Source organism: Carettochelys insculpta, chromosome 15, assembly GCF_033958435.1.
Source record: "Carettochelys insculpta isolate YL-2023 chromosome 15, ASM3395843v1, whole genome shotgun sequence".
Taxonomy (NCBI): Eukaryota; Metazoa; Chordata; order Testudines; family Carettochelyidae; genus Carettochelys; species Carettochelys insculpta.
Genome location: NC_134151.1, coordinates 29,943,411 through 29,969,358, shown reverse-complemented (window position 1 = coordinate 29,969,358; position 25,948 = coordinate 29,943,411). Strand labels below are relative to the sequence as shown.

The window sequence follows — 25,948 nt, the reverse complement described above, 5'->3', positions numbered from 1 at the left end:
CGTGTGACGTCATCGCGCACCGTGGGCGGGGGCAGGCTGTAGATCTGTAGTCCCTTGCTCTCTGGGCGGCCGCCATTTTGTTTTGTGTGTGGAGGGCGGAGACGGGGGTGGCTCAGCTCCTCATCTGCCGTAAGTGACGAAGATGACCCCCGCACACCCGTGTCAGGGGCTGGGGGAGGCCGACGTCGTGGTGGGCTTGAGCCGGCTGAGGTCACAGTTGGGCCTCAGTCATGGCGCGGGGCTCCGGGGCGGGCGAGGGCTGCCCGAAGTGGGGGATAGCGGTGGCGGGAGGCAGCTGGACGGGGATTTGGGACGGGAGGGAAAAATTCTGAGGGGGTAATTGGCGGGGGCGGGGAGGGCGCTTGTGGGTTAGTTGTTTTTAGGCCTTCACACGGGTGGCCCCGCCTCCCGCCAGCTAAGCGTCTGACTCCCACTTGAGACCCCCCCCACGCCCCATACTTCCAGCTGCATCCCCCCACATGCGTCCCACCTCCCTACAACTCCTCCCCTCTCCCCATCACATCCCCACCCTCTACACATCCGCCCCACACACGCATCCCAACTCCTCATCTCCTGCACACCCCACCCCGCCACAACCTCCCCATCCCTCCTCACACACAAAGGTCCCACCCCCACCTTATCTGCTACCCACATTCACTCTCCTACACGTCCTTCCTCCTTCAGCCCCCCAAGACCACTCCCCTACATGTTCTTCCCACCTCATCCCCCCCATACGCATTCCACCCGCTACACATCCCCCATCCCTCCCCCCTCACGCACTCTCTGGGGAAATGCCAGTGAGACCCAGGCCTTGTACCCTGTCTGTAGAGCAGGATCAACAGAGGAAGTGGGTATCAGAAGAGAAGGTTTTTCTGTACATGCTAGGCATTGGTTCCCTGCTACTCTTCCTTCATTGGCCCCCAAGCTCGTTGGCTGTCCTGGCAGCTCCTAGAGTGGAGGATGGCCTGTGTTGGATCTGGGACACAGGCAGTTTAGGGGTTTCTAAATTAGTGTTAATAGCTGACATTTGCCTTTTAGCTACTGGATGGGTTGGAGCAGTTTTGCTGTGGTTAACACTCCAGTGAGCATCACCAAATGTGGTGGCAGTGGGGGATGAGGGGGTGACTGCTAAGGGTGGAGATCACAGGATGTTATTCTGGAATATAATGGGAAGTTGAACAGCTGATTCTGCTCTGCAGTGGAGAAGAGCTTGGCTCAGACCTTGCACAGTGAGGACAGACTAACAATGGGCTCCTGCTCAGCAGATTTTCCAGTTAGCTATGTGAGGAGTTGAGAAGAGGAAGTTGGGCATCCACTTTCCACGGCAGTTCCTCCACATGGAGGTTGTAAGTTCAGCAAACTGAGCACCAAGGGTCTTCAGTTTCATCCTACTCATTTCTCTTGGGTGTAGCAGTAGCTTGGTCTCCCCTCACTCTGCCCTCTTTGGGATAATACAGGATGCTTGGTTTTAGTGGTGAGTTTTCTTCCATGATTGGGCCCAGGTTAGAACTGGGGGTTGCTTTTTGCATTTAATTAGGACTTGTACACACACTTGAAATGCAACAGTGGAGCATCTGACCCATTGGAGAATTTCATCATAGATGCTACCCATGCCAATGGGAGGGGTTTTTTTTTTTTGGTGCTTATAGGCAATCCACCTGCCTGTAAGGCAGTAACAAGGCTGACAGAAGAATTCTTGGGTGGGCAAAACATGGCCTGCGAGTCAAATCTAACCCACCAAACCTTTTCCTCTCGCCCACCATGACCCTTTGTGTAAGGGATGGAGAAAAATGTCCCACAGTCCAGGGGGACATTCAGGCTGTCTGCCTGCCTGCTTTAGCCCCAGCTGTGCTGCTCCTGGAAGAGGCAGCCATGTCTCTCTGTACCCTTTGGAGGAAGGGGGATAGCAGGTCTCTGTGTGCGGCCCCTGCACCATCACCACAGCTCCTGTTGGGCAGAAATCAGCTGTTCCCTACCTCCAAAGTGTACAGAGGTACACCAACAGCTTTGAGTGGTGTGAGACCACCGTGGCATGCAAGCAGCCTTCCTGCCTGAGTGTCCTGCTGTGTTACCAGCTAGGTGCTACCTATGGTAAGTGCTTCATGAACAGGGCCAGAGCCTGCACGCAGGCATTTCCTGCTGCACCCAGTCCCTTGCCTTAGAATCCCATTTTGCACACAAACTCCTCTTGTACCCAGACTCCATCCCAGAGCCTATGTCTCCTACATTAGTATAATAGAAAAGTGTGACCTATGATCACTTAACAAATTCTTGGTGTGACCCTGCTCCCCTCCCCCAGCTGCAAAAATTATTGCCATCCCCTAGTCTGCATGCAGACTTAAGGCAGCTTAACTACACAGCACCTGGGTTTAAACTTTTCTTGCCCTGAGTGATGTTAGTAGGAATGTTAAAATGTCCATTCAGAGAATACACATAAGCCTTGGAATTGTTATGAATATGTCTGTGGATATTGGCCTGTATTTTTTGGAATTAAACAGGTTTGTAGTGTCATCCTTTTGAAAATGATTCCGTTTGAGTAGCTGTCATTCCTAAATATTGATTTGTAAAATGCAGTTATGGGACTTTTTATATACACATATAAAAAGCCTATTAATAGCATCACAACAGCACTGATTCCCAGGTTGAAATGATTCTGCATCCTCTCTGGAGTTAGCCTTTGGGTCCTACTGTGGCCGGAGTCCTGCCACCTGGCCCTGCCCTGGCCATGGCTGCTCTGGAGTGGCTGGCTGCTGGTTAACCAGTATGCATACCAGTAAGCCTCATGTTTACTGGTTAAAATCCCTAGTGTCAAGGCTGATCTAATTGTAATGTGTTGACCTGGCTTAAGAGCTGCCTTACTCTTGCAAGATGGAATTGGTTAGAGTATAATGATTAAAAACGCTCTATAATTTGCAGCTGAACAAAAGGAAGAGGAAAATTTCTCATCCCAAAAAGAAATTGAAGTCCTCAATTATGAAGAGTGGATATAAAGAGGAATGGCTTTGCGGTAGGAAGTGGAGGGAAGAAGTGAGGGGTGGAGGGAGATACAGGAAACCCTCACCTTTTGCAGTGGATACATTCCTGATACTGCTGCAAATGGCGAAATCTGCAAATACTGGGGATGGGATGAGTAACAGAGAGAAAGCTGTGCTAGTTTATGTACTGTCAAAACAAAAAAGCAGTAAAGTAGCACTTTAAAGACTAACAAAATAATTTATTAGGTGAGCTTTGAAGAAGTGGGTCTGTCCCACAAAAGCTCACCTAATAAATTATTTTGTTAGTCTTTAAAGTGCTACTTCACTGCTTTTTCGTTTTGTGGGGACGGGGGAAACAGAGCGAGTACTCTGTTCCCCTGGAGCTTCAGGCTACTGTGGTGAGTTCCCTGTGGCTGTTGGCTGCCAGAGTGAGCAGAAGCCATGGGAGCAGGAAGCCTAACAGCTGCTGCCACCCCATGACAGGCCCCCTGAGCCATTTTCTCAGCCCATCCCAGCCCCACTGAGGTCCAGTGCAATGGGGTGGTAGGACAGGGCAGGAAGGGGCGGGCCTTCCTGTATAGGAGAACTGACTTAACCCTGAAAAATATAGTGACTTAAGTTCTGATCTTGCAGATGCTTATGCACATACTTTAACTTGATTACCCTGAGTAAACTTCATTGATTTCCGTGGGCTATTCACATTAGTAAAGTTAACCAAGTGTTTGCAGGATTGACTCCAGAATTTAATTCTTTTAATTCTTCCTCTTGCAACACTGTGTCCTCTTGTTCTAGGAAACACGATAGTTTTTTTTTCCCCCCAATTATTTGAAAGAAATTTGGCAGGAAGCCTTTTTTTTTTTAAACTGTTGTCAGAAGTAAAAAAAATAATAATTTCATCAAATTAACAACATTATAATGTTGGTTAGTGATAATCTTTGTGTAAACTTTAGAGTTAAGAAATTCTTCAAAGTGTAGCGAGACAAGTCAGAATTGTTGATACAGCTGGCAGATATTCAAATATTCTGGATAGTAGAGAGATGCTTAGCAGTGCGTAACGCTAAAGAAAAACAAGACTAAATATTAAGAAATAAACAAATGTATGCAGAATACTTTATTTCCCAACAACAGTAGTATTGTACACTGTAAACTTAGACTGTATTTGCTCTAGTTATTTGTGTTTACTTTCACTGTATTGTACTTACAGAAAATGTAACTAAAATTTACTTAAGATTAAAATGTCAGTTATTTGAGAGTTCCGAATGTCATGTGGGATACATAAAGGCAGTGAAGAAATCCTGTATAGGATACTGATGATTCAAGGCTGCTTTTTATTGGCCATGTTGCCCATGGCGATGTCAGGTTTGCATGACCATCAAGTGGTCATATCATAGATAACTTTTATTATGGATATTGAAATTAATGAACCCAACTATGCTCAACTGAGGAAAACAGACAAAATGAAAATGAGTTTTCAAAGAAATTGAGTCTTAGGTTCAGGACTTTAATTTCCAATGCCTTGATATGCATCTGAAAATGAATAGGAAGATTTGAACAAGACATACAAAGACTTGAACACGCCTGCAGTTTGCTTCTAGTGGCTCACCCAACTAAATTGTTGACAATAATATTTGTATTTTGCAGCCAATGGAGCCTCTAGGCGGCATTTCCAGGGCATCTCTGGATTGTTATAAGTAGTCGAATTTGGAAGTGACAAAGGCAGGATAATTGTCCCTATTAGAGAAACATGAGTTGAGCCTCCTGACTGTGTAGAGTGCAATGCCATATCTGGAGCTCTGTATGAATACAAAAAAATGTAGATCCACGTTTGTGAGGATGAACTCATTATCTGATCCACCATCTGGATTTTACTTGCATTTGCAAAGGAAATCATCTGGAAAAGGGAATGCTAAGCGTTGGTCATGCTTGGAAGAGGCAAACAGTGAGAAAGCAGGAACTGGGGATGTGGGGCAACAGGGACACAGGGCTGGGGCACTGTAGATCGGCGCTCACCAGGCAGGGGGAGGGCATTCAGTCCCTCTTGCAGGGAGATATAGGACTGAGCTTGCTGCATTGTTTTCCTGCCAGCAGTGCAAGAGCCTCATATCCAATATGTGGATTTGCAGGACTTGACCCTCCCTGAGAGTCCAGAAGAGTATTGCAGGGAATCCATAAAAAAAAAAAGGATAAAAATAATCATAAAAAATAGAATTGGCTTTGGGGGTCCACAAATTGTTTTGGAGGGTGATTGGGGTCCAGACTAATCAAAAGGTTGGGAAACGTTATTCTAGAGAATCCAGCAGCTTCAAGGCTTCTAATAAAAAAAATCTGTATGTTAATCCATAATCTGTTTGTAAAAAAAATATAATTTGTTTTGCTGCTGTTATTAGCCACACCCCTTTTCAGTGGCAGAGTAAAAATTCCCTGATCTTTTTCATGTCGATTGGTCTCTTATGATGCAAACTGTTCTATGAGATTCACCAAAATGAATAGTTCTGTTCTGTTTTTATTTGAAAACCATTTTATTAAGCAAATTTTTTCAGGCACTTGAGTGGTTGCTTTAAAACAAGTGTCAGTGTAATCCTAAAATGAAATAAGATAGGGTTAGGCAACTTATTCCTGTTTCATTTTTCCTTGTGACTAAATAGAATAAGTTTGGGGCACACAAAGATTGTTTTTATGTGCAGGCAGGTTTAAGAAGTCAGGAAAAGATAAAAAAAAAAAAAAACACAAAGCATTTATACAAAACAAGTTATTTGAAGAGATATTTACTCACTTTTTCTACATTTAGTCAGCCCAGGGTTTTTAGGATAATGTGTTTTTACCAGCTCTTGCCATCCCTTTCCTGATTTTATATTTAGGAGAGTATTTTATCTTGAAAAAGCAATTAATACTTGAACATTATGCTTTCTCCCAAGAATTAATCTCTCCAGATTCTAATTCTCCAAAATAAAATCCCACCACTATCTTTTAAATTGTGGACAAATGTTCATTCCCAAACTGTTTTCAAAAAAGACTAACTAGACACTAAATTTAGTTGAAATACTTATGCCTAAACAAACATCCTACAAATGAGGGCCAATATAATGGAGCCCCCTTGTATAGAATTTATATAGAGCCTTCTCTTACTCGGTGTTCTCTGATGAGAATACGACCTGTAATTTTGTAAATAATACAGTTTAAAAATCTTTAGCGGTCTGCATTTCAGAGCTTTCTCTTACTCTGCATAAGGGTGTAAAAACATTTGACGTGAACTAGTATTCCATATTCTCTTTTGAAAATGTGCTTTATCAAGTTAATGTTTCCAAGGCAAAACAAAAAAGCATTCCTGTAGCACTGTAAAGATTAACAAAATAATTTATTAAGTGATGAGTTTTTGTGGGACAGACCCACTTCTTCAAATCTGGAAATTCTGATAAAAGTGAAGTGACAATTAGAATTTAACAGAAAAGTAGGAAAAAATGAAAACTGATGAATCAGCTGCACAGGACAGAAGGACAGGTAGACATGGGGGAGGGGGGTTAAGGGAATAGAAAATTACATTCTGTAACTGTTTATTAATTTAAGTGAGTTGCCTGAGATCATTACAAATATTGAAAATGGGGAAACTGTCCTTGTAATGGGTAAGGCATTTGCTGTCTTTGTTGATACCAAGGCTAAAGTATTAAACTTGAGAATGAACTCCAATCAGATGTCTCCCTTTATAATCTGGTGTTACATTCTCTTTGTTTTATGATGTGGGTTTTCAGTCTTGAAAGCGACAGCCTTTTCCATTGAAATGCTCACTGAGAGCTTTATGTGTATGCAGATTCCTAATGTCTGATTTGTGTCCGTTCTTTGGTGAAGTGATTGCCCCATTTGTCCAATATACATAGCAGAGGGGCATTGCTGGCCTATGGTGGCATATATAACATTGGTAGAGGTACAGGTATATGAGCCCCATATCATGTAACTGATGAGGTTAGGTCCAGTGATGGTGTCTCCAGAGTAAATATGTGGACAGAATTGGCAACGGGGTTTGTTGCAGGAAAAGTTCCAGGATTAGTATTTTGGTGGTATGGCAGGTGGTTGCTAGTGAGAATTTTTTTGAGGTTAGGTGGTTGCCTATAGGAAAGGACAGGTCTCTCACCCAGGGCCTCTGGTGTCATGTTCCAGTATAGTATCATAGTATCATGTTCCAGTATAGGTTGTAGATTGTCAAACTTGCGTTGGAGGGGTTTGAGTTGAGGGCTGTAGGCGATGACAAATGGTGTTCTGTTATTAACCTTCTTGGGCTTATCTAGAAGTAGCTGGTTTCTGGATATTCATCTGGCCCTGTCAATCTGTTGTTTATTTTTTTAATGTCTCTTTCTAGGCATGTAGTTCTGAATTTAATACAGCTGCAGGGAAGGTCAGGAGTGGCTAAATAATGTGTAACAGGACCAAAAGTGGTAAACTGGACAGGGAGAGGGGCTTGAAGGGATAAAAAAAAAAAATGGAATTTATTTAATGAAGCTAATATATGTTGGAACAGAAAAGCTATTGCTGATCTTTGTGAAGCCATTTTGTCCAGAGAGTAGTGTATATCTTGATCTGTTCAAGGATAGAAGCTCTGCCCTGCGAGCCTCAAGGGATTCCATCTGCAGAGAGAGAGAGAGAATAATGGTCCGATCCTGAGCAATATAGAGTTAAAGTGGAAATAGGCAAGCTTTTAAAAAAGATTTCTGCCAACTTTGGTTTGTAAGCACTTCGCTCCAAGTTTGCATATGTATCTCCTGTTGTAAGACTTCAGCAGCTGTGTGGGCTTTCTAAAATCAATGAGGGCTCTATGTGAGCAGAGGTCTGCTCTAGAAAATCTCAGGCCAGGTCTGTATGAGAGATCTGTCTCGGCATAAATGTGTTGCTCAGGAGTGAAAAGAATGCAAACCTCTGAGCCACATAGTTTTACTGACCTAACTCCCATGAAGACAGTTGGAGGACTTTTCCTGTCAGCATAGCTTACCACTTCCCAGGGAGATAAATTAAACCCTCCACAAATGAGTGGCAGTAGACTGTGATTTCTGTATGAACTAGCCTCTTGAATCTGGATTAGACTGTCATTTCTGTGGTATGCTGAAATAGAGCCCTTTTTTCCCCTTATATGTTTCTGTGACAGATGCGACATTCAAAACGAAGTCATTGTCCTGAGTGGGATGAAAGAAAGAGCTGGGATCAAGAAACACACAGTGTTCCCCATAAACACAAGAAGAGGTCCCACAGCAGTGTACAAGAAAGCAAACCCAATAAATCACATAATCTTGAAGATTCAGAGAGGTAAAAGACTCTTTTGATTACCAATACTGATTGCTCAAATTTAAATTAAACCAAAAAATGTTTTGAGCAAACAGGACTTCCTTTGGGAATTGGATCATTATTTTCCAGGTTTAAGAGAGAAGTTGGCTTTATTGATAGTGATTTAAATTGTTTTAATTGTGATTCTTTGCTACAGAATGTTTACATCTAATCTCTTTGTGAATACCTACCTAGCAAGGATTAAAATACAATATGTAGTATTAAATTTAAAATAGTTTGTTTTTCATGTATGTTAGGATGGAGGAAGAAGATGCAGGTTTGCTTTGTTGGAACATTTCATAAGAGGATAAGGCTACGTCCATGCTATGAAATAAACTCGAATTTATTAAAGCCAGCTTTGTAACGCTGGTTTTATAAAGTCGAAGTTGAGTTTCTGTGCCTGCCATAAAGTCAATTTAGTGCGTCCTCACTAAATTGACAAAGCTTGACTGTTGTAGCAGTACATTATGGGAACCTATTCCTCAGTTTCCTCAGCCCCATGGGATTCTGGGTTTTCTTGCTGGTGCATTATGGGGAAAAAATGCCCTGCAATTGGTAGTGGGTGTGTGATGTCAGCTTCGCAGAATGCACTGCCCTCATTCCCCTCCCTTTGAAAACAAATGGCCATTTTTCTGAAGTCTCTTTCTCCAATGAGAGAAATTGTTTGCGTTGTCTCCACTGTGCCCTGTCCCTCCCCCCAAGCAACCGTGTGTCGGTTATATTTCTAAGCGGTCACTGCTGGGACTGTGCTTCATTCTGCCCTGCAAAGAACAGTGACTTTAAAAAATAACCTGACTCTACCATGTCAACAGGTCACTCAACTATTTTTCCCCTGGTGAAAACAGACCAAACAGGTGGGCTTCAGAAGGTGAAACCCATGATACCCAAGTGGAACAAACTGGCTCCATGCGAATAGGGAAAGACTTCATATTAGTCACAAAGAGAGAAAATACAGTGTAAAAATGGTAACGTAGTGGTAATGTATCTGGCTGAAGTGAGGAATGCTCTAGGCGAAGAGACTGTTAGAAGTATTTGCTCCAGACTCATTATGAATCTCCAGGACTAAACAGAAGAGAAGGAAATAATCACAGAGGGAGTTAGTCTCTAGTGGCTGCTGGAAGGAGCCGCTACCCCATCAGAAGTAGTATTGGCTCAAGAAGAGAAGGAAAAATTAAGGAAGCATTAGAAGATGGAAAAGTTGCAGAAAGGATGAAGCGATTCCCTCACCTCTTCTAGTAAAGAGAGGGAGCCCACAAGCTCCATTCCTTCATAGTAAATTTTGCCCCGAGCCACACAATTTGGGAAAAGAGAGTACTGGTGCCTTGGGCATGAGGTGTCTCTGGTGGGCCAGTCCCACCATCCGTTTTGCCTTTGAGGGGCCAGCCCCTGCAAATATCAGCTGGCAGTTGCCAGCTGTGTAACTTGTTGAAATGGTTCAATCAGTTGTGGGTCTGGGGGTGGTCAGCCCTGAAAATATCAGATGCCAGGGGCCAGCCCTCTGGTGTGTGTTGCCTCTTGGGGGGCCAGACTCCCAAAATATTTGATGTTGAGGGCCAAACCCCAGCACTTGATGAGCCCTAGAAAATGTTTCTTACAGGGAAGAACACTTCACCCTGTGCAGGGCAGGACATGCTGCTGTCAGCAAGCACGATCCCCAAAGCCCAGCCACCACGTGGTGTGGTAGGGTGGGGACTAGCTCACCAGTCAAAATGAGATGCTGACTCTCCTGATGGCTCCGTGCTGGAGCTCTTTTTCGTGGCTAGATGTGAGTGCCACAATAGCCAGAAAGAACAGGAGTTCAAATTGCTGGGCTTCCCGTTTCCTACTTTCTGCACACCTGGAGTGCAGCAGAGATGAAAGCAGCCAAAAGGGACACATTCTGGCATTGTGGGATACCTCTGGAAGCCAATAAAATCATTTTAAAATAATGCTGGTTCCACACTAGTGTTAATTCAACCTTTTAAAGAAACTTGGCGTTATGCTGCATTGGAGGGTCAGGGTGAGAAAGTCGGCCTTGGTGCCCCTTAAAATCGACCTAAAGGTATTTGTAGTGAAGATAGTAACATTGTAAAATCACGTTAAGTGCCTTAAAATTGACTTTGTTCTTTAGTGTACCCATAGCCTAAATATGGCTTAGATTACTTACATTAATTTTTCAGGTGTCTTGCTTTTTTCTTTCCCCTTTAAGAGAGGATATAGGTCTGTGTCCTTCCTTTGAGAGAGAGAGAGAGAGAGGAAGACCATATTTTAAAGAGCTAATCATTTTGCTTCTAAAATGGTAGGCGTGGATGTGCACTACCATGAGATGCCCTTTTCCTTGCTCTGCAGCTTTCATGACCCCTGCTTTTTTCTCTGGGGTTAACCCCAAAATTCTCTGGTTCTTAGTGTGTTAATGTAGAACACTAATAACAGGATTTTAGGTTTTTCAGGATGGCAAATTGGTTTTACATTTTTGTCTTTTATGCTTGTGTGTTTTAAGACCCAGAAGGAGATTGCTGTACACAAGAGAGCATGGACTTGCACTTTTATATATGATTTTTGTATGTTTTAAAGACACATTTTTGAGTTGTTGGAGTTATGTCAGGTACATCTGTTGAGATGTATGTTTCCTGTTTGTATTTGGATGTCTTATTACTTGTACAGGTTATTCTGCGTAGCATAATATTATGTTAAATAAATTAATCAGCTACCTGATATAAATTAGTCTGAAAATCTCTAAATGTTTGCTAGAGAGGGAGGTGTTTTAAAGCAAAATTTGTTCTGTAAATAAATGTCATAAATGTACATTTACACATTAGCAAAAATGTATCTTGTTGGAAAGTAAGTATTTTTAAAGTGGAGAAAATTCACTTGACGTATATTTTCAGTAATTATTTCAACAATAGATCCATAAATGAGAGAGATCATCATGACCGGAGATATGTTGAGGAATACAGAAATGACTTCTGTGAAGTAAATGACCACAGGCATTATCACAGAGACTATGAAAAGAGCCACCGTCATCACTATAGCAAATCCTCTTGTCGGAGCAGGAAAAGTAGTCATAAAAGGAAGCATAAAAGACATCATTGCTCCAGTCACCATTCACATTCGGTATGAATAATTTTTAACTCTATTAATAGATTAGTGATAAACTTTTTATTTGAATGTCAGAATTTCAATTCCTAAGCCACAAGAACAGATATATATAAAATATTCATAGGTGAACCTCTTTCACTATCTATATATAAAATGTATATATACTTATTAGATGAGACTTTTGGGAATGCAGTGAACAGGGAGTACTCGGAAAAATATTCATCATTAGTACTATTGTACCCAAGACTTCGTTCCATTGAAAATATCCTTTGGTCAGTAGTTAGATTGCTGACAGCATCTGAATTCAGGTCTGGAATCAAATGCAAGCACCTTTCTGTCTTCACAATACATCTGTCAAAGTGTGGTCAGCCAGTTGCAGACCCCACCAAACTCCATTACTGAAAAAGAACTATAGTAATTTACCCTTTTATTTAAATTTAATTGATAAATATGACAATGCAACCTACGTCTGTACTGCATTGAGAGAGAGTTCAGTTCCATACCTTGCTCCTTGCATAATTTGATCATTCATGTGTCAGATGAATGGCTATTAATTTTTTTTAATTCTAAGTATTCATATTTCTCCATTCTTCAGTAGAAGCAGAAGGATATGTTAGATTATGCACTGCAGTTCAAAGGCATTTGAGTAATTTTTTCCTCTTTCTCTGAGTATGAAAAAAGTAGCATTGCTTGATAAATTTTTTAATTTATAAAACCATTGTATTATATTTTACAACGTTTATTGGTCAGTAAAGGAACTTTCTCCCCTGGTTAAAAGGCCACATACATACAAAATATTATTTTTCCTGTTTTAATAATAAGCTATTACTGAATAATGACATTACAATATTAATCTCAGTCTTCAATTAAACCAGTGTTTGAGAGACAATTGTGTTGTATTTTCTGTTGTTTTATCACTTGAAGTATTTATCTGAAAATCTGTTCCTTGCCATGTTTTTCTTCTGTAACATAAACTGTGCCCTGTGAATTTCTGGGGACTGAATTTGAAATTGCTCCTGCCAACTGTTCGTGCCCTGGCGCGTAACTGAATGCCTGAATATCTCCCTGCTGAATGAATTGCGTATTCTGCCCTGAATTCACTCTGATATATTGATTGGCTGGACGATCTTGGTGCCGGTTCCAGAAGAGTCACCGAAGGAAAGGATCCAGGAGTGTAGAGGATGATGAGGAGGGTCACCTGATCTGTGAAAGTGGAGACGTACTAAGAGCAAGATGTATAGAACATTTTTCAACCCTTTTTTAAAAAAAAAACTTTTCAGCAGAAACTTTGTTTAGAATAGCATGTCAGAGGAGGGGGGCTAAAGAAATCTTCATTGTTCTTTGTTTTGTTCTTTTGTGCTTTTTTGTTCTTTTGTATATCTTTTCTGTAGACTGTAAATACTGTTGTTCAGCAGTTCCAAAGTAGTAAATGAAGTTTGAGATTAGAACAAGAGATAGTTAGTTTATTATTTCCATAACACTTGTCCAATAATGTAACATTTTCAAATTCTAAGATTTAAATTAATTATGCTTTTATAATGGCACATTTTAAAATCTTACATGAATAGCTTTAATCATTGGTTGAGTGGGTCAGTAATTTTTCTGACTATGTTTTGTTCTTTTTAGATGAAATTATTGCCACTTTAGGGGAAGGGGCATTTGGAAAAGTAGTGGAATGCATTGATCACAATATGTAAGTATATTGGTCATTGTCTTAAGGGTACTGTAACAACAAAAACCTTTGTTGGGATCAGAAACCGTAGTCCAGATATTATAGAGGGTAGGACCTGCCTGGTCTGGCACCCTTGGGACCTGACTGGTCTCGAACAAGGGAATTTGCTGGACCAGAGGAGATCGCTTCTGGCTTTCTGCCATCAGCCTCCAGATTCTCCCTTCCAGCCACTGGCCCCTGCTGCCAGACTCATGGCCGGCCCCTGCTGCCAGACTCATGGCCAGCCCCTGCTCCCAGCCTCAGTGGCTCTCTTCTCCAGCAACATGCGTGGTCCTACTTGTATTGCTGTGACATACAATACAGTTTCAGATAACATGTAATGCTGTCATTGTGAAAAAGAACCTTTGTGCATATCAGTATTGAACAAACATCACAAACCTGAAATCTAGTCACACTTTAAAAATAAATGTACTTTCAGATTCTATTGCGCCTAGTACTGTTTGCGCCTGTCAATTTGTTTGTGGTTCTTCAATTATAGTTTATTGTCTTAACTATTATGTGAAAGACACACACAGCACTTACCACTTTTGAGAAACAGTGAAACTGTGGTTTTACGCAAAATGCTGGCCAGGGCATAAAATAAACTGAAAAATATATGAAGAAGTATTCCTAGTTATGGAATATTCTTGTTTTTCTGTTTCTCAGAGAGTATAAGGCTGTTCTGTGCTGCAAGCAGAGAGGTTTCTTCAGAGGTAGCCCAATTTATAATATTTAATACTACTACTTAAAATGTACAATACATATATAATTTACACAGCAACTCCTCGTCAACTGCCAGGCAGATAAGTATAATTCTCTCTCTACTTCACAAATGGGGAAACTGAAATGTAGGTGGCACAATCCTTCATTTCTTGTGCTTCCTCGGCTCTTTGGTTCTTGGGAGTAATGGGCAGGCAAGGGGATGTGGAATTAAATTCAGAGAAATTGCGTTAGGGCCACACAGTGTATAAGTTACTACAGCATTTGAAACTAGAGTTTCTAGCTCACAGCAATTCATACAGTCCATTACATCACAGTGGTTTTTTATAATACATCCATCAGACTTCTTACAAATGCATATTAAGACAATGTCCTTCTTACTGATAAAACATTATGATTGTATATCAAGTAAATGTCATGTGTTTTGATCAAAACGTTCCTCTCCTCCCTCCTTTGTGTATTGGATCATTTCAACAATGTACTTAAAACTGCAGATTAAAGTAATTAACCATGTGTTTCATTTCTCTTATTCCCCCGACATTGTTACATTTGATTTTTTTTTTTCTTTTTGATGATTTGTTCATTCTGTCATTTGACTATCCCTTTTCACGATCTTGGTGTCATATCCTAAATGATTTTTAGATCACTACTATTCAGCTAATCAATTGGAGAAACAGTATTATCTGAATGAGTGAGGGGGGTGGTGAATTGCCTGGATCTGTGCTGAGTTCTAAGCAGGACCACCTTATAATATTAACACTATAAAATAAAAAAAGCATACATATTTATCAAATTACCTTTGTGGGACTCCTGCTTTCAATCTTAAAAGTAAGCTAATTATTCTACCCTGTCAAAGTTAATTTTCACTGCTGCCAGCAGGGACATTAGAAAACAGCAAAAATAATATGGTATAGATTGCAGAAAAACTGTTTGGACTATGCTGTCATCTTTGGAAATGAAGACTCATATTCCATATTGTCACCTTGAGGCTAGACTGATGTAACACATGCTGCTTGAGGCAAGATCTCAAGGCCATCTGGAAACTGAGGCTAGTGTAAAACCTACCTTCCAGCTGATTAAACAGAGCTCTCCTTAAAAATAAAAATATACTGCTTGTCCTGCCTTCACAAGTGCTAAAATTAAATGCCCAAAATTGAATCTACAGTTCTCTGGTGCCCACAATCTTCCAGGATCCCTGGTGGTCGTGGTGCATTAGAATTGTATATATTTGTTTGAGAAGTAACATTGTTTATCTTTATCTCAAAGGAGAGGAATGCATGTAGCAGTTAAAATTGTGAAAAATGTTAGTCGGTACCGTGAAGCAGCACGTTCAGAAATACAGGTGTTGGAATATTTAAACACCATGGATCCCAGCAGCACATTGTAAGTATAAACATGAAATAAACCAAAGAATTAAGGATTTGCTAAATGACCCATACGTGAGTTGAGTATTCACTTGACTTTCTTGTGTTTTCTTAAAGCCGCTGTGTCCAGATGCTGGAATGGTTTGATCATCATGGTCATGTTTGCATTGTATTTGAGCTGCTGGGGCTTAGTACCTATGACTTTATTAAAGAAAACAGCTTTTTGCCATTTCATATTAATGACATTAGACAGATGGCATATCAGATTTGCCAGTCTATAAATTGTAAGTATATATAATGTTTTAATATCTGCATGCATGTCTTAAAAGTTTTTAGTAAATGTATTAAATATTGATTTCCATTTTCTTCTCTTGTAGTTTTACATCATAATAAGTTGACTCATACGGATCTGAAGCCTGAAAATATTTTGTTTGTGGAGTCTGACTATGTAGTAAAGTACAACTCTAAAATGGTAAATTCACAGCTTTTCCAATTCCTATCGAATGTGCCCACCACCACCTTTTATTGTTGGTCTTTTAAAAATTAGCTTGCCATGTGTAAACATTATAATGATAAAAAGGGTTGCTTTTCAGCGCTTCCATGTGTTTGCTTAGATGTAATGTTTTTCCTTGTAGATGACAAGATTGGTTTGATTTGGTCTACGGTGGCACAGTATTATCACCTGATGGTTCTCACATGTCCAATGTAGCTTATTGATTTTCTGGGGATTCATAGGGAACTTTAAGCTAAGAATTGTTAGCTGAACTTATATTTTCCTGGCTGCAAAAGTACAGCATGGGGATAGTGTCACTATCTTTTTAAAAAAAATTAGGTTAGGTCTTTGCTCAAGAAACTCTTGATGTTAAGAATTGTGCCAGTATTACCCTGCATCTGCTGTCCCATTTTCACTACCCTGCATCTGCTGTCCCATTTTCATCAGATACACTAGTGATACCTCAGATTTCCTTGACCTCTGTTAATTTGTTTACGATATGAAGAGCTGTTTGGTGCTGTTAGCTAGTGGTGTTCTGGTTGCTGAAAAGGGACAAGTGTACATGCTTTTTTTTCTGTAGTTGTCTGGTGATGGTATACTACTGTGTCTTCGCCAGGGTGGAGGGGAGAGGGTTGCCTTCCATTTTTTCCTGAGAGAGATCCAGATTGTAGGGCTAGGGTAACTGCTTACTTGCCTAATAACTTTGTCCTGTAAGGTAACGTAGTGTTCAATAATGTGTCTTTTTTTTATTGAGCTTGTGTTTTGTCACTAAGATCTGCATTTTTAGATCCTTTCTTTTTGAATGTTCAGACAACAGGAGTAAAAGGTTTTTTACTTGCATCTTAGCAAGAAGGCTTTGTAATTTTATTTTGGATGTGGATTTTTCCACAGCTATCCATGCCTTGGGTCATATCCAGATTAACGTGCTGTTATATATAGGAGATTGATCTGATGAAGTGGATCTGTTCCACGAAAGTTCATCACTATTTTGTTAGTCTTTAAAGTGCTACATTTGTTTGGTTTTGTTTTGTTGTTATATACTATACCTGGAGGTGCTGCTGAAGACCACTTGGTACAGAATGCAGCTGCCCACTTAGTCAGCAGAGCATCTCCCAGGAATCATATTGTTTGTGCTCCAAAGATTGCACCAGCTTCTTTTTAAATTAGAGTTTAATCTCAAATTATTGATCTTATTGTAAAACTTTCTGTGGTTTGGGTCATGTATTCTTCAGAAATCATTTTATGCCTCATGTCTTACCAGTTGGTTGAGCGTAAAAGAAATATTTCAGCATAAAAAGCATTTTCAGCGGAAGATGTTTGATTTTGGAATTTCCATATGTTCATGTCTACATAAGCTCAATGCAACAAAACCCATATTTGGTGATTTTTCAGGGAAGTTGCAAAGATTGTTCCCTTTGCTTTGTGCGCTGTGGGATTTTTTGTTTTGCACCCCCACCCTTTTTTTTTTTTTTTTTTTTTTTTAAAAAGAGTTGGGCTGAATGGAAGTGGATGTAGGGAGAAGGTGCTGTTTTGTAGGGCTGTGCTAGAAGTTTATTATGTACAGTAAACTTTCATATGCAGCATTCTATCATCTGGAACTCTGAAATAACTGGCATTTAACCAAAAATACATTTTAGTTAGGTTTTCCATAAGGGACAGTATAATGAAAGCAAATACAGTATAAGTTTACAGTGTGCAATACTACTTTTGTTGGTAAATAAAGAATTCTGCATACATTTTTGTTTTTCTTACTATCTAATCTTGTTTAGTGTTTTGTATTGCTAGGTGTACCTCTCTGTTTTCCAGAATATTTAAATATCCGGCAGCCTCCCAGTCTCAGGGCTGCTGGATATTAAAGAGTTTACTGTAATTAGGTCAACTGAAAACCTGCAGGTATTTTTAAATTATTTGCATATGAAATTAGAGCTTTAATTAAGCATGTCTATTACAAATATGTAATGTGCATTTTAATTGTTACAGAAGCGGGATGAACGTACACTAAAAAATACAGATATCAAAGTTGTAGATTTTGGAAGCGCAACTTTTGATGATGAACATCACAGCACATTAGTGTCCACAAGACATTACAGAGCTCCTGAGGTTATTTTAGGTCAGTAGAAACTTTCAGACCTTCTCATATATGGGACCTTTTTTCTTAGCTACTATTCACTTCAGAGATCGCATCATATTCCATAAACTCCCTTTAACAAGTTGCTGACTGTCCTAATAATTTAATATATGATCCTTTCTGCTATTACCATCTGATAGGTAATGATGGCTATCCTGCCATACACAAAAAAGCCTCTTTCTTTCCTTTCTCCACCTATGACTGGCAATAACAGGCTGTTTCATCTTGAATGGCCCCTTGAAGTATATGTTAACTACTTATGCTAAACCATGTGTTCCACCTTACATTTGCCTGGGACTCTCTGGGTCTAACTATATTGCAACTAAAGGCCTGTGTCAGCTGGCTTGAGCTCTAGCTACAATTCTTTAAAATCGCAGTGTAGATGTTTGAGGTGGGACAGGAGCTTGGGCTCTGGGTCTCTGTATTGGTCTGTGGTCCCGGAATTTGGGCTCCAGATGAGGCCCATATATCCACACATCAGTTTTGCAGCCCACACCCTGCAAACCTTAGTTACCTGATGCAAACCAGATGCAGATTTTTAGCTGTTATGTAGACATGCCTGCTGAGTGCATTTTTCAGACCTGAAGCAGAGTTCTGAATGGCTTCAAAGCTTGTTGCTGTCAAAAGTTAATCCAATAAAAGATATGACCTCAACCAACTTGTCAGTCTAATATAGTGGGTATGACTGCAACAACATTTAAAAAGCTGTCAGTTGTGTTTTTTCCAAACCAAATTCCTGGGATTTCTGTTTCCCTACCAAAAAGTGATTCCAGGAAGGAAAAAAAATTATAAGGACAAGTGGATTAGGAATTAGGCAAACAGTAGTTGAAGGTTGAATGGTGACTTATTCAGTTCCAGCCTAAACTGTAAGCTAATCATGCTTTGGATTTTTTGTCTGTCTTTTTTAGCACTGGGGTGGTCACAGCCCTGTGATGTTTGGAGTATAGGTTGCATTCTAATTGAATACTACCTTGGTTTTACAGTATTTCAGGTACGTATGTTAAGAAGTTGTGTACCCTTTTGTTACAGGCTCCTGGCATGATTGTCTAATGCCATCTACTTAAAAGAATGTAAATATAAGCAAGATATGCAAATAGTGATGCTTTTATAGAAAAATAACACAGTTATATACAGAGTTTTTCAAAATAGTCATTCATTTTTAAAATCCTCTTAACTCTCTCAAGCAAAATACCAGAAGTTATGTAATTTATAGATATAGATGTAGTTGTTTACAGGGAGGAATAAAGTAGCTAGAGCTAAATTCAGATTGTCTTTTGACTGATGTTAATATTTCACAACATTAATTCAGATGACTATGGTGAATTGCTAGGTATGCCATGGGTCCATAGACTGTGTTCTTTTTTTATATGCTCAGAAGGGCATAGGGACAATTACATAGATAAGTAGAGGGAGATGTGATATTAATGTTCCTGTGCTTTCGAGAACACTTGAGGTAGTTAATGTTTCTTAATGGGTTGGAGGATGAAAGAGGTCCATACCTCTAGGTTTTAAGCAAAACTCTGTCATTAACTTACCAGGTGATCTTGGGCACATAATTCATACTATTTGTGTCAAAGGCTATATATCAGTAAAATGGCTATATAGTGAAAGCTGTATTACCTGGCAACTCCTGTTCCACAGGGATGCTGGATAATAAAGCTCAGACTGTGATAAGAAAAGGGGTTTAAGCTTAATGTTCACGGAGGAACTTGAACTCCTCGTATGAGTCACTCTGAATTCAAATTCTTATAATAGAGATCTACTCAGAAAATTCTGTCTATGTCCACTTTATCTTAAACAAAGTTTTGCTGTTAAAGTTGGTATGTATTTGCTGTGTCTACACTAGCTCCCTACTTCAAAGGGAGCATGGTAAGTAGGGTGTCAGGAGATTATTAATGAAGTGCTGCGGTACATATGCAGCACTTTACTAAGCTAATTCTCCCCTGCGGCAACTTTGAAGTGCTGGCTTGCGTGTAGCTGGGGCTAAATTTTGAGGAGTAAAGGGACTTGGAAGAGGCCCAGGCACTTCGACGTACCGTTGGGTTAGCTGTGGCTACACGCGAGCCGGCACTTTGAAGTTTAACTCTTCGAAGTTGCCGGGGGAAGAATTAGCACTTCATTAATAACCTTCTGACACCCTATTTACCATACTCCCTTCAAAGTAGGGAGCTAGTGTAGACACACCATTATTAATTTCTCTAAACACTGCTAACCTAGAAAGAAACTAGGAAGTATTAGATATGTATGTACAATCTTGTTTAGATCATAAATTTTTTTTTTCAGGGAACACTTTACTCAGTCAGGAAAGCATAGTATAGACTTAAAATACTGCATAACTAATTTTTTAACATATAATAATTTTGTGGTAAAGCAGTGGCTGACATTTGAGGTGCAGATTAAGTCCATGTAAATGGAAGGGAAGAAATGGTTTTTAAATTGTAATGTCTTTTCTTTCTACAGACGCATGACAGTAAAGAACATCTGGCAATGATGGAGAGACTACTAGGACCTCTACCAACTCACATGATTAAGAAGTCAAGGTAAATATAATATATGGGAAGCTAACAGCAACCCCTATATTTAGGTTTTGTAACACTTTTGACTCTTTCGATCTTTTTAGAAAAACGCTAGCATTTCTCGTTTGCTGCAGTATTTTGAAATTCAGCAGGGAGGAAGTCCTAGAGCCAGAGAAGTGCCTTAAATTGTTTTCAAGCAGCGAGATGTTTGTCTAATGAACTATAACTTAAGTCTGTCAGTAATCACTAGTCAGATTATTGTACTTTCAAACAGTGTTGAAAATACATGTCAGATTTTTGTAGTAATAATGGGAGGTAACATCCCAAAATTTTCCAACACAGCAGTGCAGAGAGCACAACTGAAGATGGACGGAATTAGAGAAAGAGACTCACAGTTAACAGTCTTTGAGATGAAAGAAGTCTGTTCTGACCTCTACTGGGGCAAGTTGTCTGGGTACGAGGACAGTCTTGTAACTGGTGTGGAATTGGTGTCAGTCTGCTACATAGTGGGTCTAGGATGTGGGGAGACCATGCGTGGGGTGCATTTCAGAGCCTAATTCTTTATAAAATCCCTGCATCCCTGTGCACAGTGGGATTTGAGGGATGGAGCTGGAGAGAAGCTAGTGGATTTTCTTGTATGCCAATCTATTCCTAGTAGTTTGAATGCCAAGAAAAGCAAACTAAATTAACATGTTTTGCCAGTATTCTGATATAGCAATAGACATCAGGTTCTCTTATGTATGTAAGTTAGCTGGGGGGGAAGAAAGTTTTTGGAATCCAGGCATAGAGGGATAGGAAGTATATACCATTTTTCTGATGTTTCAAAATTACTTAAATGCAATGTTCCCAAGATCAAATTTAGAAAATGTTGCTTAACTCTTTCTATGCAGAAAACGCTATTTTCAGCATGACCAGTTGGACTGGGATGAATATAGTTCTGCAGGTCGATATGTTAGGAGACGCTGTAAGCCATTAAAGGTAAATGAACAGTTTCTCAGCTAGATTCATATTTGTGAAGGATCTGTGTAAATGAACTGTTTTTTTTTCCTCCCTTTCAGGAATTAATGCATTGTCATGACGCAGATCATCAGAATCTGTTTGACCTTATTCGCAAAATGTTGGAGTATGATCCAGCCAAAAGAATTACTCTTGATGAAGCCTTGCAGCATCCTTTCTTTGACTTGCTAAAAAATAAATAATTCAGAGATCTTATATATTTCTCTGAGGAGACTACATAGACTGTGTCAGTCGACAGAGCTAGCATGAGATTTTTGTAAATTTTAAATTATTTTGTACAGTTAAGTTTAAATAGTTCCATATGTTTTGTACCACTGCCATGTTTATCTTGTTGATCAGTTATGGTCTTAATCATGGATACCAAAGTGTAAAAATTAAAAAGTAATTAATTTTCATTTTTGAAATAGGTTGCAGTTTTTTCAACTTGTCAGCTGATACTCTCTCAAATAGATCTAACAAATACCTTCTTCCTAATTTGAAACAAGAGTCCATGTGTTGAATTATTAAACTGTGCTTGAAAAAAGTTTACATATGTGCATAACATTAGGTATTGTATCCATATATTTCTATATGGACACATGTAACATAAATTTGGAATTCTTTAAATATTGCAAATGTTTTAAGTTTAATTTTTAAAGACCTTATGTGTTTTTGCTTTTCAGACTCGGTAGGTCTTGCTGTAACCTGGCTATTCAGTACCTACTCCACCGTAAACTTTTGAACTATGGGTAATGAGACAGCTGCAGATCTAAAGAGAGGGGAGTGTACATTTGTGTTGGTAATTTTTTACCAAATATTTGTCATGATGCATGTGTGCATCAGTATAGACTTCACTAGTCAAAGTTCCTGGAAACTACTGTTGTCCCTGGTGTCCATATTGACTCGTGCTCCTTGGTTAAGGTGATGGTCTGCTAAGAGTGTCATTGACATTTTTGCTTCTCATTTGTTTGACTCTCCAAATAGCAACAATTTCCTTAGTAGAGTGCATCACAGTGAGTGTTTGTGGGACACTTCTGCTAATGACTCCCAGACACTAAATACTGTCTCTTTACTTCTTGTACATTAGAAGGCAGAGGAATTATTATTTGCTTAATTTCAGGTTGGCCTGCTGTCGATAAAAAGAGGAATGTGCTTTTTTCTATCAGGTGTGGTATGGTGTCTCAAATTATCAGTAGCTGTCCAAAAATGCACAAAGGTTACCACTGAAACCCTGTTCCTGCAAAGAAAACCATGCTGAGTCTCATAAAAATGGGTGCTGCACATAGGAACATCAGGTTGTCCATGCAGGTAAAATCAGGGGTCTAAAAGGTGGATACAAACTTATATCTGCATCATTGGAAGTTTGTTGTATGCTAAATAAATTCCATTGCACTTTTTCTGTCCTGATTGTAGAAAATCATCCTCATGAGTGGGTCAGAAACATGACCGTCTCCCCAAGTATTAAATCATCTCATGGAGTTGGTTTGTAATTACTTAAGAACTAATAGTTTTGTGTTAGCCTCTGTAACACGTGACTCCAACTTTGCTAAGGAAGGAGGAAGAGAAGATGGATTCTCCATCATAATTACCGTATGTGGGAACCATGTCATCTATTTGCCAAGGTCTTTACTACGTAATCTATACTACTATAGTACTGCTGCAGGATATGCAAATGAAAGTAAAGCCAAGTTAAGACAGGAGAGGTGCATACGTGTGGAGGGGACGTACGCATCTTTTAGAATTCTTTACACCCTTAAAGGGAAGATAGGGTAAAAGGGTTTGGCTTTCCAATAGGCTGACTGCAGCCTCATCACCAGGCTCTGAATCTGTTTAAGTAATCAATAATCAGAAGATGATTGAGTCGCATTCCATTACACTGTTTTTGTGTTGGGGTGGAGACTAGATCTTGACACAAAGTTGTTTGTAGCTAGTGGTGTCTCATCTGCTCTCCTTACCACTATTTTGAAATAGTATTGTGGGAAAGCTCTTTCACTGCCTGTTCATCTCTGGCCATACCAGCTCACCATTCATGATTATCTTTCATGACACACACTTTAAGATTACCTAGCTGACTCTATAGGAGACAGAGGTGGTGCACTGTTGTGAAATGCAGGCCTCTCCCAACTGGATCATTTCCCTTTTGTTTATTCCTCCTTTCCATCAAATATATTTACTGCAGCTATCTCTGAGGAAAGGTAGGAGAAAGTAGGCTCACATTGGCAATGCTGTGCAAATTAGACAGCTGTTTGGTTTCATTCTAGGTAGCAGTCCTTCCAGTGACCACCTAGATTACATAAATGCATGGCTATAGATACCCCATCACAAGTTAAAACTCTCACATTGTAACAGGTCCAGGGAAGTCTTAACATTAGAGTGGGAGAATACCACCTGTGTGCCCTGCTGTTTTGTTTACTTCCAAAGTGAGTGTTTCAGCCTTCATCAACACAACTATTAAAAGATGTGGCATAGGCTCCCACAGTGATAGATTTGGAAAGTGCTAGCTTGTTTGCTCTGAAATGGAAATGCAATGTTTTTTTTTTTTTAAACTTTAAAAAGATATACAGCAGTTTTACTGGGGGTCCAAATGGTGATGCAGGTGATATGTGTGTAGAATAAGATTATTCCTGGCTGAGTGCAGGATATTCTGCACGTGATATAGATTAGACCTGCTCTGAAGCTGTGGCTGCAGCAGGAGACTAGAAAACTGCCAGAACTGCCTCTTCTAAGTTGTCCGACTTGTCTTGCTCTGTTCATTGACTGCTCACAGTGGTATTATCTTTATTTGGGGGGTGGTGGGGGGAATCAGGTTTGAGGCAATGTTCCCTCATCTTTTCCATCCACGTGCTTTTATATTCCTAACTTGGAGCAAGTGTGCTGCTATTCCCCTACCTGGAACCCAGAATGATTCAAAAACCAGGGGAAGATAAGCGTTCAACTGCCTAAGTTTTGTTGAGGGCCCAATCTGGTGGACATCTTGAAAGGCTGCCTATCAGGCTGGGCCTCATTCAAATGCTGGCTGGTAAAGAAGAAATGGCTACTGCCTACCTTACAACTTCTAGACTAGTGGCTCAAGTGCCTGTGTGGGAAACTTTTGTTAAATTCCTTACCTCTCTGCCAGGAGGGGCAAAAGAATTTGGACAGGGGTTTCACATCTCCCTGGAGTTCTCCAACCACAGCGCTATGCGATATTTTGATGTGTTGGGGGTTCTCTCAGGCTGTGTCTACACAAGCCAAAAACTTTTGAATGGCCATGCAAATGGCCATTTTGAAGTTTACTAATGAAGCGCTGAAATACATAATTTAGCGCCTCATTAGCATGCAGGCAGCCACGGCACTTCACAATTGGTGTGGCTCGTCCAGATGGGGCTCCTTTTTGAAAGGACCCCAACTACTTCTAAGTCCCCTTATTCCCATCTGCTCATAGGAATAAGGGGACTTCGAACTAGGCGGCGTCCTTTCAAAAAGGAGCCCTGTCTGGATGAGCAGCGTGGCAGTGGGCCGTGTCAATTTCAAAGTGCTGTGGCTGCCCACATGCTAATAAGGTGCTAAATATGTATTTCAGCGCATCATTAGGAAACTGTGAAATGGCCATTTGCATGGCAATTTCAAAGTTTTTGGCTAGTGTAGACATAGCCTCAGTGTCTCGTTGATTCTGTTGCAGTCTGGACAAATAAAGGGTGGCTGGAGCAGAGGGATTGGACTCACCTAACTTCCTACAGAGTCATTTTCTCTGGCTGCCTGAGTATTTAGATGCAGTCAGTGGGCCAGAATGGGAATGGCTCTGTAATCCTGTGGTTAGGGCACCCATCTGGGAGGGCTTCGTTCTGGTTCCCCTACTTCAATCACTCATTTTTGTAGAAGGTAACAGCTTCTGCAGGACAGCCTGAAGGAGCCCTGTAGGGTTACAGACCTGTGTTCTGATGCTTTCACCTCTTCAGGCAAAGAGGAAAGAATTGAAGTCTGTGCTCTAACCAGGGCTTGTACTGGCACCTACCTCATTCCCTCCAAAGGTGCCTAAGCCACCTGCATGCAGGCAGTGTCCCCCTCAAGGTGCATCACTAAATTGGCAAAGTGCCTCCCTAGAGCTTGCGTTTAAATGACTGACTAGGAGAGAGGAGCAGTGCCTCACACACACCCTTCCCCTTGGCTGCTTTATGTAGCCTCCCACCTGGCATGCTACTGCCAGTGATTGCATCTGTGGTCATCCAGCTTTCCCCAATCAGTACCCAGAGAGCCTAGGTGCTTAACTCAGCTTTGGGGACCCCATCCCACCATCCTTTCTCTGATATTCTAGGTCACAGGGGCTAAAAGTTAGGTGCCATGACACTTAGCCTTGAGATATGTAAATCTTTTGTGAGATCATGCCCCACTGGAAATTAAAGGAAAGTTGGGCAAAGGGCAAGCTTGTTCAAAACAATTTACTAGAGGTTTCCTTCCTAGAATGTTTCTCAGATGTTGAAATTTAAAAAACAAACTGATGCTTATCTGCTAATTGTATTAATTTCCATAGCAACAGAATGAATGAGGAGGATGAGGCAGCTTCCAGAAGAGAAGTTCTATTTAAATGAATTCCTGCTGACTTGTGATGCCTTTAGAAGTTGATTTCTGTATATCATCACAGGAATTTGTTCATCTTTTCTGACTTCTCTTTTCTCTCCCC

General features: G+C 40.3%; 1 protein-coding gene across 3 annotated transcripts; it reads left to right on the top strand.

Moving 5' to 3' along the window:
- The first annotated feature begins 44 nt into the window (after positions 1–44).
- On the top strand, positions 45–22,666 carry CLK4 (CDC like kinase 4). 3 transcript variants are annotated; one of them, XM_075009536.1, is made up of 13 exons: positions 45–129; positions 8,107–8,264; positions 11,168–11,375; positions 12,505–12,595; positions 12,987–13,053; positions 15,058–15,174; positions 15,273–15,439; positions 15,533–15,627; positions 17,629–17,758; positions 18,685–18,767; positions 20,237–20,316; positions 21,183–21,270; positions 21,351–22,666. In XM_075009536.1, exons 2-13 carry the CDS (start codon positions 8,107–8,109, stop codon positions 21,489–21,491), a joined length of 1,425 nt encoding a protein of 474 aa, XP_074865637.1. In that variant the 5' UTR covers positions 45–129; the 3' UTR covers positions 21,492–22,666. The 3 variants fall into 3 exon arrangements, with proteins under 3 accessions (XP_074865637.1, XP_074865636.1, XP_074865638.1); XM_075009535.1 differs by having other exon boundaries at positions 11,150–11,375; XM_075009537.1 differs by lacking the exons at positions 45–129; positions 8,107–8,264; positions 12,505–12,595 and having other exon boundaries at positions 11,311–11,375.
- Positions 22,667–25,948: the final 3,282 nt, after the last annotated feature.

Bases quoted from the DNA above. Each gene is read 5' to 3' on its own strand.
- CLK4 (XM_075009535.1), top strand. From the start codon at position 8,107: ATGCGACATTCAAAACGAAGTCATTGTCCTGAGTGGGATGAAAGAAAG. The intron at 8,265-11,149 runs GTAAAAGACTCT...GTATATTTTCAG, and splicing joins AATCTTGAAGATTCAGAGAG to TAATTATTTCAACAATAGAT. The intron at 11,376-12,504 runs GTATGAATAATT...TGCCGGTTCCAG, and splicing joins CCAGTCACCATTCACATTCG to AAGAGTCACCGAAGGAAAGG.